Source organism: Loxodonta africana, chromosome 3 (genome assembly GCF_030014295.1).
Source record: "Loxodonta africana isolate mLoxAfr1 chromosome 3, mLoxAfr1.hap2, whole genome shotgun sequence".
Classification (NCBI taxonomy): Eukaryota; Metazoa; Chordata; class Mammalia; order Proboscidea; family Elephantidae; genus Loxodonta; species Loxodonta africana.
In genome coordinates, this window is record NC_087344.1 from 145,865,819 (window position 1) to 145,879,515 (window position 13,697).

At 40.7% G+C, this 13,697-nt stretch overlaps 1 protein-coding gene across 3 annotated transcripts in view; it reads left to right on the forward strand.

Annotated features, from left to right (window-relative positions):
• The window catches only part of TGFBR3 (transforming growth factor beta receptor 3), a 224,956-nt gene that overhangs the window by 70,720 nt on the left and 140,539 nt on the right, over positions 1-13,697 (forward strand). For all 3 annotated transcript variants that reach the window (XM_023558416.2, XM_010598114.3, XM_023558415.2), the window contains exon 3: positions 8,997-9,181. In XM_023558416.2, the coding sequence (XP_023414184.2) occupies positions 8,997-9,181 (185 nt within the window). The remainder of the gene's footprint in view (positions 1-8,996; positions 9,182-13,697) is intronic.

The following is a 13,697-nucleotide window of genomic DNA, read 5'->3' on the forward strand; positions in this document are numbered from 1 at the left end:
ACTTCCTGGAAGTTGCATATATCACCTCTGGTTATACCCCGTTAGCTAGAATTCGATCACATGGCCATATGTAGCTAAGGGTGGGGTTGGGAAATACAGCATTCATTCGGGATGACTGTGTGCCTGACTAACATTTAGAGAAAGAAAGGGGACAGTTGATATTGGGAGACAGCTAATGGGTCTGTGCCTCAGCTAGAATGGCTGAAACACAATGAACAAGTACCAGCATGATGAGGGATGAAGCCAGACTAGGAAGTATGACCAAATCTTGAAGGCCCTGTTGATCATATGGAGGTTTTTGGGCTTCACCTGAAGAGCAATGAGACGATCAGTAAAGCATGATCAGATTCATGTTTTTAAGAGATTAATTTGGCTGCTCTGGAGAGGACATTTTGGTAGGGATAAGAGTTAAGAGGTTCTTGAGGACAAGTGAGATGGTGGTGATAGTGGAGCTGGAGAGAAGAGGACAGAGTTGAGAGGCTGGAGAGAGAATCCATTGGTTGAGGGCAGAGAAACAGTGATGTTGGGGAGACCCTCTGGTTTCTGTCAAGAGTACTTAGGTGGATGCTGGTGCCATTTACTGAGGATGGGAATGAAGGAGGAACTGCAGGTTGGAGGGGTGAAGATCCTGGGTTCCGCATGCTGAGGCTGGGTGTCTATGAGACAAACAAACGGAGATGCTGAAGAAGCTGTTGAATGTTTCGGCTTAGTGATTACAAAAAAAAAGTCTGAGCTGGACCTGTACATTTGGTAGCTTCTATAAAAGAGTGGTCATTGAACCCTTGGAAGAGTTTGATAAAATCTATGGAGAGAGGATAGAGTCCTATATGGAAGTCCAGAGGGCATGGAGCATTTTTACTTGAAAGGTGGGGATGGAGCAGCTAGCAGGAGATTAGTGCCTCTCAAAGATTTTTTTTCCCTTGGTTTTATTTATTTTGTTGTTGTTGGAAATATGCACAGAAAACATGCACCAATTAAACAGTTTCTACATGTACAGTTTAGTGACATTGATTATATTCTTTGAGTTGTACAACCACTCTTACGTTCATTTTCTGAGTTGTTCCTCCCTCATAAACTCACTGCCCTCTAAGGTTCCTATCTAATCTTTTGTGTTGCAGTTTTCAATTTGATTCCATATAGATAGTTTTTAAAAGAGCATAATGCTCAACGTAGCCTTTTTTTTTTTTTAGTAAGCTAAATAGTTATTTGGTTTTAAGATGGCTCCAGGGAATACTTTTGGTTTAAGGTTTAAAGATATCTCAGGCCAATAGTTTCAGGGGCTCATCTACCCTCCATGGCTCCAGAGAATTTGAAATCCTGATATGTATTTTCCCCCTTTTGATCAGGATTCTTCTATGGTCTATTCTTCGATCAAAAAATTCAGCAATGGTAGTCGGGCACCATCCAGTTCTTCTGGCCTCATAGCAAAAGAGGCAATTGTTCATGGAGACAATTAGCCACACATTCCATATTCTTCTTCTATTCCTGACTCTCCTTCTTCTGTTGCCCTACACAGATAGAGACCAATTGTGCCTAGGATGGCTGCTTGCAGTCTTTTAAGACCCCAGGCACTGTACAACGAAGTAGGAGGTAGAACAGAAGCCCTAAACACATTATTAGGCCAATTAACTGGGATGTCCAATGAAACCATGACTCAAAACCTCCAAACCAAGGAACCAAATCCCATTTGTTTTATAATTTTCATTGTATAAGTCCTTCACGTACCTGGTTAGATTTTTTCCTGGGTATTTTATTCTCTTAGATGCTATTGTGAATGGAATTGTTTCCCTAATTTCTCTTTAAGATTTCTCACTGCTGGTATGTAGAAGCCCAGCTGATTTCTCTTTGTTAACCTTATACTCTGCAACTTTGCCAAATTTCTCTATTAGCTCTAGAACTTTTCTTGTGGGTTCTTGGATTTTCTGTATACAGGATCATATCATCCATGAATAGAGATAATTTTACCTCTTCTTTCCCAATTTGGATACCTTTTATTTCGTTTTCTTCTTTTATTGCTCTGGCTAGGACTTCTAATACAACATTGAATAGAAGTGGTGATAGTGGGCACCCTTGTCTTGTTCCCGATTTCAAGGGGAAAGGCCTCAGTCCTTCTCCGTTAAGTATAACGTTGGCTATTGGCTTTTCATATATGCCCGGAATCATATTGAGGAATTTCTCCTCTATTTCAGTCTTCTTTAGGATTTTCATCAAGAAAAGGTGTTGGATTTATCAAATGCTTTTTCTGCCTCCATAGAGATGTTCAAGTGGTTCTTTTCCTTTGTTCCTATTGATGTGACGTATTATGTTGATGGATTTTCTAATGTTGAACCATCCCTGCTTTTCTCAAAGATATTTTAATGAAAGCTTTATTAAATCACATTGCCTCTTTCTTGTGTTGGTGAAAGCATCTCCCCCCCCCGCCCCCAGATGAACCGCCCTACCTCCTAATCCCACACTGCCCCTGTTTTCTTAGGAGATGCCTACTATATATCATACGTGTAGTTATGGTAAACCATATCCTTTTGGGTCATCGTTTCTTCAGAATTCAAAAATTATCTTCTTTTTCTGGTTACACAAGTAATACATAGTCCTTGTTTAAAAAAAAAAAATGTAGAAACTACAGAAGGGCACGCAGAAAAGTGAAAGTCGTGATGAGTTTACTTGGAGATAATACCATTAACATTTTGTTGGTCTTTCAGATTTTAAAAATATGTTATGTCCGTAGATAGATGTATGTCTATATGTGTACTTATACATAGGTTTGAAATCATGCTGAGTTGTAACCTACATTTTTACAGCAATATCATTTTTTTTAAACAACGTCACGGATTATTTTTCTTTTGAAAGAAGAACTATATCATCATTTTAAATGATGTATATATAAAAGTGCATCATTATATGTATACACCAAAATTTATCTAACCAATTTTTTATTGATGGACATTTATTTTAAGTTTTAATTTTTTTTTTTTTTTGCTGGTACATTCTTTACTCTTTGCACAGTTATCTAGTTATTTCCTTAGGATAAATTTCTAGAGGAAAATTACTGGGTCAAAGAAATGTACTTTTTTTCGGGTTAAATGTAGTAATTTGCTCTCTAATTAGCAGTGTGAGCATGTGAATTTTGGGCGGAGAGTTTCTTAAAGCATTTCTGGCCTTATTTTTCTATAAGCATTCCCTCTCCTTCCAACATTTTATTTTTGAAAAATTTCAACATACAGAGATGTTGAAAGCATTGTACAGTGAATATTCAGATTCTGTAATTAACATTTTGTAATAGTTAATTTCTCAATATCAATCAGTCCATATTATTTTTGGATATATTTCAAAGTCAGTTTCAAACCTCACTATACTCCACCCCTGAATCTATCACCTTTTATTGTGGTAAATATATATACAACATAAAATTTTTCATTTTAACTATTTTTAAGTGTACAGTTTAGTGGCATTAATTACGTTAACAATGTTGTGCAGCCATCACCGCTTTCTGTTTCTAAAACTTTTCATCACCCCAGTGAAGACTCTGTGCTCATTAAACAATAACTCCCTGCAGCCCCTGATAACCTGTAATCTACTTTCTATGTCTATGAATTTTCCTGTTGTAGATATTTCATATAAATGAGGACCATACAATATTTGTTCTTTTGTGTTTGGCATATTCCATTAGCATAATGTTTTTAAGGTTCATCCATGTTGAGCATGTATTAGAATTTCATTCACTTTTATGGCTGAACATATGTATACAACATTTTCTAGGTCTGTTTGTTAATGAGCAGGCGGGCTGTTTGTACCTTTTGGCTATCGTGAATAGTGCTGCAGTTAACACTGGTGTACAAGTATGTGTTTGAGAACCTGCTTTCAATTCTTTTGGGCATATACCTGGGAGTGGAATTGCTGTGTCATGCGGTAGTGTTTGAGGATCTGGAAATTGTGTTCCACAGCAGCTGTACCATTTTACATTCCTGCCAGCAATGCAGGAGGGTTTCCAATTTCCTCAGCAACACTTGTTATTTCCCGCTTTTTGAATATCCTAGTTTTTAGTTGGTGTGAAGTGATATGTCATTTTGGTTTTGGTTTGCATTTTCCTAATGACAAATGATGTTTAGCTTTTTTTCATGTGCTTATTGGCCATTTGTATATCTTCTTTGAAGAAATGTCTTTGGAGAAATGTTCGCCTACTTTTTACTTGAGTTGTTTGTCTTTTTGTGGTTAGTTGTAGTTTTTTTTTTTAATAAATTCTAGATATTAAATCCTTATCAGACATATGATTTGCACATATTTTCTCCCAATTTGTAGGTTGTTTTTTCAATTTCTTGATAATGTCTATTGATGCAAAAGGTTTTTAATATTGATGAAATTCATCTTCTCTATTTTTTTCTTTTGTTGCCTGTACTTTTGATGTCATAGCTAAGAATCCATTGCTAGACACAAGGTCTTAAAGATTCACCCTCTATGTTTTCTTCTAAGAGCTTTATGGTTTTAGCTCTTATGTTTAGGTTGTTGATCCATGAGTTAATTTTTGTATAGGATAAGAAGGGGAGGGGGTCTGTCTTAGTTACCTAGTGCTGAATAACAGAAATACCATAAGTGGGTGGCTTTCACAAACAGAAACTTAGTTTCTCATAGTTTAGGAGGCTAGAAGTCTGAATTCAGGGTGCCGGCCATAGGGGAGGGCTTTCTCTCTCTTCCTGCTCTGGAGGAAGGTCCTTGTCTTTTTCAGCTTCTGCTCCAGGTGATCTTCATGTAGCTTGGCATCTCTTTTCCCCCATCTCTTCTTTTCTCACTTGTTGAATCTCTTTTATATTTCAAAAGAGATTGACTCAAGACATAGCCTACACTGTCGTAACAAAGACAACCCATTCCCAAATGGGATTATAACTGTAGGTTGTAGTTATAAACCGGAAACCAAACCTGTTGCCGTCTAGTCAATTCTGACTCATAGTGTCCCATCAGAACAGAATAGAACTGCCCCGCAGAGTTTCCAAAACTAATCTTTACAGAAGCAGACTGCTGCATCTTTCTCCCATAGAGCATTTGGTGGGTTTGAACCGCTGGCCTTTTGGTTAGCAGCCCAGCGCTTAACCACTGCGCTGCCAGGACTCCTTTTAACAAATATAATAGCAATGGTTAATGTGCCCAATATATAGAGCCCCTATAAAACCAGGGGGAACCCTGATGGCGTAGTGGTTAAGTGCTACAGCTGTTAACCAAAAGGTCAGCAGTTCAAATCCACCAGGCGCTCCTTGGAAACTCTATGGGGCAGTTCTGCTCTGTCTTATAGGGTCGCTATGAGTCAGAATTGACTCGATGGCACTGGGTTTTTTTTTTTTTTATAAAACCAGGATAAATAACCCAGTGGAACAATCTTATGGTGGTGTTGGAAGGATGTACTGCATAGTACTGTCCAGCCCAGAGTAAGCATTTAATAAATGGGAGCAATTTCTTTTATTGTTTTTACTAGACCGTTGTGTTGGTTTGTTGAATGCACTAGTTCTTATATGGTATGGAGGTGAACGATTTCTGATTTTGGCCGGTCTTTTTTGCTTAAGAATGGACTAACTACATGTTGTAGCCTTTTCCTTTTTTAAACTTGGAGTGAAAAAAATTGAATAAGGAACCTCCAAAACCAAATACTACTCCAGTGTGTCAGATTGTCAGGGCCACTCTGTACTGAATGTGTTAAAATATTGGCCTTAGTGGTCTCTGTGAAGAGACATCTGTCCTCTCACTTAATCATTGTGCACTGTGCACTGTTTTTTCTTTGACCTTGGACTGATGTGTGTAAGCCATGACTAGGGCTACAGCACGTAAAGAGGGGTGTGCTCTGTCCGGACCCTGGAAGGACAGAGAACATGTAGACACTAAGGCAAGCAGAGCCTGTCCTCAGCACTGGCTTCCCCCCGGTTCCTTACTCTTTGAATGAGGGCTTATCCTCTGGTTTGTAGCCAGTGTGTTTTCATTCCAGCCCTCATGTACAGGTGAGTAGTGATGATTTAGGGAAGACCCTGATGGTGACATTGGCATCCTAAGGAGGAAAACAAGCCAAGCAGAGTGCAGATGCGTGTTGAGTCAGACTCTGGTCCTCAAGCGTTACACACATATTTAAAAAAATGGAATTGAAAAGTATTTTCATTTGTGCCTAATTTGTGAAAGCTGTGAATTCATGCTAGGAAGCTATGAAACCAACTCAGAAGAGTTTCCCAGTGTGAGTATATCCTGTATGTCTCCCCAGAATTGAGTAGGAGTTGGAGACTTTCTCTGGAGCTCTGGGCTGTGAAATAAACCAGACATCTCACTGTGGCTGTTGAGGGACAGGAGGGAGAGCCCCAGAGGCAGTGCCCGCCCATACTGTTTGCCCTGCCTGGTGTGGCGGGGGGGAGTGGCTTCAGTGAGTCGGTATGTTCAGTACCTCCTCCTGCCTTTGCTGCCTTCACCACCTCGTGCTTTCTCGGAAAGCAGCTGGGCATAGTACAGCAACCCAGAGGGTGGCAGTGATTCTTTGAGAAGGCACGTACTTCATTGTGGACCAGATAGGTATTATCAGCCTAGATAATTTGTCAGTCCTGAAATAGACTTGGCACACCAGGCAGGGTGTCTGCTTATGGTATAGCCGTGGTGGTGCAGGACTGGCTGGTTCTAAACTGTGCTTGCATTTTAGACCTGGGCTGCAATCCTGGAGAATATCTTTATTATACAAAAATTGAGAAAAACAAAAGCTAGTACATTCAGATCTTTTATCTGGGTTACAGTTGGAAGGTTGTGGTTTAGTGGGTGCTGTATGTTCAAGTCCTAATCTCCGTCTGCCCAGCTGTCCCACGGAGAAAATAACACCAAGTTCATAGCGATGTGTAAGGATTAAGTACCGCCAGTTCCTCCCTCTTCTGGATATCTCTTTCTATCAACCCAGTCAATGTGAAACCAAGGCTGAGGTGTAGTGGGTTGATTTTCATATCACTGTAGCAACCTATTTTCCATTTTAGTTTCTTAAGAGCAAAATCCATGGTACCCTGACCACTGAGCAGAGAGCAGAGAGGGGGGCTTTTTTTTTTTTTTAAGTTCAATGATTCATTTATTCTATTTAGCAAATATTTTTCAAGCATCTGCTTGATGGCACTGTGCTGAGTGCTGAGGATAGAAAAACGATTAACTGACAGCCCTTAGGAAGGTCACACACAAGGGGCAGAAGTAGTTACAGTGTGGTCGATGAGACAGTACAGATGGGCAGAGAACTTAGGGGAAGACAGAGGAAGAGCATCTCAGTTTGGGCTGATGGGGTGTTTGTCGTGGGGGTAGAGTTAGAGTGGAAGAGGAATTTGAACAAAGAAAACCTCTTGAATAGAGACATGGAGTTGAGAAGTGTTATGGTATGTTGAGACCTTTGAGCAAGTTGGTATTGCTAGAGCGGGGAGAGATGAGGCTGGAGAGATAGGAAGTGGCTAGATCAAGAAAGGTCTCACATGCCCTCTGAAAGAGCTCAGGCTTTATTCAGTGGGTGAGCAGTTCTCAAGGCAGAGGAAATGCCTGCTGAGATAAGAGGGACAGCCCATTTGCATTTGCAACAGCTGTGAAATTGAGCATCCCTAGGTCTGGACATGCTTGTGTGGCAGGTGGCTTGGAGAGCTTGAGACCTGAGGCTCCTTTTAGGAAGATCTGTAGTAGTTCTTGGGTGGCACAAGTGGTTAAGTGCTCTACTGCTAACCAAAAGATTGATGGTTTGAGAGGTGCCTTGTAAGAAAGGTCTGGTGGTCTACTTCCAAAGGTCAGTCATTAAAAGCCCTATGGAGCACAGTTCTACTCTGACACATGTGTGGTCACCATGAGTTGGAATTGACTGGATGGCAACTGGTTTGGTAATTGTATAGGTCTAGAGACAAGAGGGCTACAGGAAGCAGGGATGGGGAGGAATGGATGGATTTAAATTTTAAGACCTGAATAATTAAAGGAAGAGAGAATGCAGAAGCAGCAACCAAGTATGACCAGGGCTCTACTTTTTCTGTTTGAGGCTCTCCTCATAGTCTCCCTCTTCAGGGAGGATATTTTCTGACCCTTAGCTCAAACTTTGCCATATAGCTCTGGCCTTGATTGCCTTTCCTTATTACACCTTGCCTTGTGTTGTTTGTAAGTTTGTTTTGCTCTCTTTAATAGGGGGAAGCTCTTACAAGTTAGGGCCCATATCATATTTTTTGTGGTACAATTTTAGATACTTAATATTTTTTATGCATAACATTATTGGGGCTTTATGCAATTTATTCCATTTATCTCTGATTTTTTTTTCTAAGAGACGAAGGAAGAGATGAATACAAATGTCAAATGGGAGGTTTCCTCATCCAGAGGAATCCCTTGGTGATTTCTGAGTCTAAAAGGGAATTTAAAACATCAAATATATGTTGAAACCACACAAAGGAAATGTTAAGAGAATAAGGTTTTAGAAGAGTAAAAACCAAAAAAACCAAACCCAGTGCCGTCGAGTCAATTCTGACTCACAGTAACCCTGTAGGACAGAGTAGAACTGCCCCATAGAGTTTCCAAGGAGCACCTGGTGGATTCAAACTGCCAACCCTTTGGTTAGCAGCCGTAGCACTTAACCATTACGCCATCAGGGTTTTCTTTAGAAGAATAGGCTAGCTTTTTTGCCACTTAGTTCTGGAAACAACTTACTGGAAAGGTTTCTGTAGTGTGTTGACAATGTTTTGGTCATCCAGAAAAGCCCCCAATGAGACAGAATTAGGTCCCTGAGTGTGGTGCAAATGGTTTGTGCTTAACTGTGAACCTAAAGATTGGTAGTTCAAACCCACCCAGTGGCACCATAGAAGAAAGGCTTGGTGATCTGCTTCCGTAAAGATGATAGCCAAGAAAACCCCATGGAGCAGTTCTGCTCTGTAACACATGGGTTGCCTGGAGTAGGAATCAGCTCCATGGCAACTGGTTTGGTTTGATTTTGAAGGCAGAATTAACTGTTGTTTCTGAGTGGTTTGTATTTCTGATTCTCTCTGCAGGTCTAGAGCTTGGGGCCCACTGTGAACTGTCGCCTGTGAACGCCTCCCATCCCGTGCAGGCCTTGATGGAGAGCTTCACTGTCTTGTCAGGCTGTGCGAGCAGAGGCACAACGGGGCTGCCACAGGAGGTGCATATCCTGAACCTCCGCGCTGCAGATGAGGGGCCTGGCCAGCCCCAGAGACAGGTAGGTGCGGGGTCAGCTTTCAACCCACTGGCCGTCTGAGTTTGTAAAGACAATTTTATGAACAAAGAGGTCCTTTAATCCTTTCTGGGGTTTATAAGGATGCTCACCTTTGAAGAGAAGTGGGGAGGAAGAAACAACGTATACATTGGAGAGAGAAGCATTTCAAATAACGAACTGCTCTTTGGACGGGGCAACATCTCTCTTTAGAGATTGCTTGGCTTTCCCCTGTGGGAAAGAATGTTCTTAAGAATCGCATTTTTTAAACAAAATAAGGTGCCATTTCTCCAAGATTAGAATAGGTCTTTCCCACCTCCTCCTGTGCCCTCTTTTTTCTTTCCTCTTTTTGTCGTATGAACCTGTTGCTCCTGTGTGGTAAGTGAGAGGAAGAGGGAACACTCTGGAATAAAGATGCCACACTTTATACTTGCATGAAAAGCCCTGAGGGCAGCTCCTTATCACTATCCAGGCAGTTTCTCTGAGATGGTGGCGTGATGATAAAAGACTATAGTTACTCAGTATTTACTCCTTGCTCAACACTGTCGTAGTGGTTAAGAGCTACAGCTGCTAACCAAAAGGTCAGCAGTTTGAATCCACCAGGTGCTGCTTGGAAACTCTGTGCGGCAGTTCTACTCTGTCCTATAGGGTCGCTATGAGTTGGAATCGACTCAATGGCAGTGGGTTTGGTTTTTTTTTTTTTTTTTTTCAACACTATTTGAAACATTCATACCCAAACCAATCCCGTGCAGTTCTATTATTATCCTCATTTTACAGCTGAGGAAGTGGTCTCAGTGAAAACTCACTTTCCCTCAGTTATCACCTTAGTAAAGAAATGGCCTTCTCTTTCCTGTGGTTCAAAAATGACCTAGATTGTGGGTGAATGGCCACCATGCTGCTTTTAAGAAGATATAATTCCTCACACGATAATACACAGTGTCACTCTCTGTTTTTAGGCTTCTGTGTGTCTGAAATGTGATCACTTAGGCATTCTCTCTCCAGGGAGAGAGAAACCACAAAAAACCCGATCACAGTGAAGTATAGGAAAATTAATGCAGAACAAAGTCTATCTCTGAGCTTTCTTCTTCTGGTCAAGAAAGTTCATTTCCAGAACCATTTGTTTATGTGCCTCCCCCACTCCTTTTTTGGGGGAGTAGGAACAGGAGAGGGGGCAGTCCTGAAGGAAAAGCAAACTGATTTTAATCTCATGAAAGTGTGCAGAGTTTGTGCTTTTCAAAGACAGATCATCTAACCTTTTGAGCTACGTTGGAAATTATTAATACTTTTGGTTGCTTGCCATTGTTGCTGCAATACATACTTCAGGTCAGCTTTCTGTATCCCTGTAATGCGTCTTTAATTCTTCACTTCTCGGGGAGAGTTTGTGGTGGGAGGGAAAGGAAACACAGTTCCTATGAAGCGTTGCTGACTCCAGCAGTTCTTTAGCAGCAATAACTACTCATTTTATATATGCTTCCCTCAGAGGAACTGAGAAGGAAAAGAAAGTCCAAGCTGCTACAGAAGCAGCAACAGCAGAAAATTCTTGATGTTAAATTGCGCAGTACTATTGTTGACTCTGAAGATAGATTCAGATAGGCCTGCTGAAGCAAAAGGAAAATATCTCAGGGAATGACAGCAGAACTCTCCCACACTTGTGTTTACTATGTTAGATCAAAATGAGATTCATTTTAGGACACGACAGTACTGAGGATTTGTAAAATTAGCTGGCATCAAGGGACGCAGTGCTTTCAGTGAGGAGGAAAAGAAAGTCAGTGGAGGACAGTAGCTAAAACTTTGTTTTTTTTTAATTTATCCTATTTTTTTTTGTTGTTGAGAATATGGTATACACAGCAGAACCAGTTCAACAATTTCTACATGTACAATTCAGTGTCGAAAACTTATTTATAGCCCAAACATTATCCTTATTCCTGTATAATTTGGATAGTAGATGTGTGATAATGATTGGGTTAATGATTTGAAGATATTTCTCAAAATCTGAAACTGAGGGGAATTGGATTATTTCCTTCTCTGGGAGCCTTGAAGAATTAGGTGGCTATAGGTTAGTCCTCTTTGAAACAAGATTGTTTGGTTAAGTGATCTTTGGAAATTCCTTCTGGCCTTGTTGTTGTTAAGTGCTCTCAGGTTGGTTCCGACTCACAGAGACCCTGTGTACAATAGAATGAAATGCTGCCTGGTTCTGCACCATCCTCACAGTCCTTGCTGTGTTTGAGCCGATTGTTGTAGCCACTGTGTTAATTTATTTCATTGAGGGTCTTCCTCTTTTTCACTGACCCTCTACCAAGCATGATGTCCTCCAGGACTGGTCCCTGCTGAGAACACGTCCAAAGTAAGTGAGACGAAGCCTTACCATTTTTGCTTCTAAGGAGTATTCTGACTGTACTTCTTTCAAAACACATATGAAACCTGTCCACCATGGGGCGAACCTGCTGATATTTGAAATAGCTTCCAGCATCACAGCAATACACAAGCCACCACAGTATGACAAACTGACAGATGAGTGGTGGTCATCTGGCTGTGAGTTGCTCTTATATAGTAGACCTCAGAGTCTTTTGTATGTACAGAGTGAGTGGGCAGAGGATGATATCAGAACAGCAGGGTCATAACAAAGAGAAAATGAAAGTGAGTTTATTTATGGGTGGTATGATTAAGGTGGGGAAGTGTTGAATATCTCTAACTTGCTTTATGTGTGACTGTGGAGGTACATTACTGCAGCTGTGCACTTTTAAAAAATCATTCGAATCATATGTTCCAGCAATTCCACTCCTAGGTATATACCCGGGAGAGATGAAACATAACCCAGAACCCAGTGCCATCGAGTCAATTCTGACTCATAGCAACCCTATAGGACAGAGTAGAACTGCCCCATAGAGTTTCCAAGCAGCGCCTGGAGGATTCAAACTGCTGACCCTTTGGTTAGCAGCCGTAGCACTTAACCACTACGCCACCAGGGTGAAACATACATCCTCACAAAAACTTGTCTGTGAATGTTCATAGCAACATTATTTATAATAGTCAAAAAGTTGAAACAACCTGAATGTCCATCAACTGATGAATGAATGTATAAAAACGATGTGGCATATCCATACGGTGGAATATTATTCAGCAGTAACAAGAATGAAATAGTGGTACATGTTGCAACATGAATGAACCTTGAAAACATGCCAAGTGAAAGAGCCCAATTACAAAAGACCATTTATTGCGTGATTCCATTTATATGAAATGTCCAAAACAGGCAAATTTATAGAGATAGGAAATAAATTAGTGGGTGCTTATGGTTGGAGCAAGAGGGGGGAGGGAGGAATTGGGGTTGGTTGCTAATGAGTATGGGGTCTCTTTTGGGGGAATGGAAAATGTTCTAAAATTAGATTGTGGTAATGGCTGCAGAACCGTGTGAACATACTAAAAAAAAAACATTGAGTTTTACACTTAATTTAAAAGGGTGAATTTTATGATATGTGAATTATGTTTCAATAAAGCTGTTAAAAAAATCATTTGACCTGCCAACATTCTAATTAGCCCATAAAGTTTATCTTGGCTTGATTCCTTTTTTTTTTTAAACAAGATTGCTTCCTCCTCCAACCTAAACTCACTCAATCCTTTTTGTTATTCTCAGAGAATAACTTGATTTTTATAGATATGTCATTATGTGGTCTGTGCTAAAAATCATAGCTAATGTGATTTTATGGTAATAGTGGAAGGACTAGAGATAGCCCTTGCACATGCCTCTACCAAATATTAAAGGCAAATATTTTTCAAAATGAAATGATAAATGTGTTGTTTACAAATCAGCAGAAGAATCGCCACACAGGCTCGTAGGCATAATTGTCTTTGACTTTAATGACCACTGTAGTTGTTTTTCAGAGCCCTGGTGACGTAGTTCACCTGCTAACCAAAAAGTTGGCAGTTCAAATTCACCAGCCACTCCTTGGAAACCCTATGGGGGAATTCTCCTTTGTCCTATAGGTTTGCCATGAGTTGGAATCAACTTGACGACAGTTAGCTTCAGTGGGTTTGATAGCTGTTTTCAGTATGTCATCCTTAAATGTGAGGGGACTGCTAAACCAACCCAGTTTCCCTTCAGCTTGTTGTTGATGCAGGATCAGCATTACGATCTATAATAAATCATCCCTTCTCTAACATTTTGAGGTGCCCTGCTGATACAGAGATTAAGAGTTTGGCGGCTAACGGACCGGTCGTTGGTTCGAACCTACCAGCTGCTCCGTGGGAGAAAGATGTGGCAGTCTGCTTCCATAAAGATTTACAGCCTTGGAAACCCTATGGGGCAGTTCTACTCTGTCCTACAGGGTTGCTATGAGTCGAAATTGACTGGATAGCAGTGGGTTTGGTTTTTTGGTTTTGGCCTCTAATATTTTACTAAATACCTACCTCCCGGGTGCCTTAAGGTTCTTTCAGCTGTGGAGCATTTTCTTATTTTCCTGCATTGTGATGGTGCGAGAGCCCACATCTGGAGGTAATTACTGCAGCAGGTTGACGAGATTTGGGG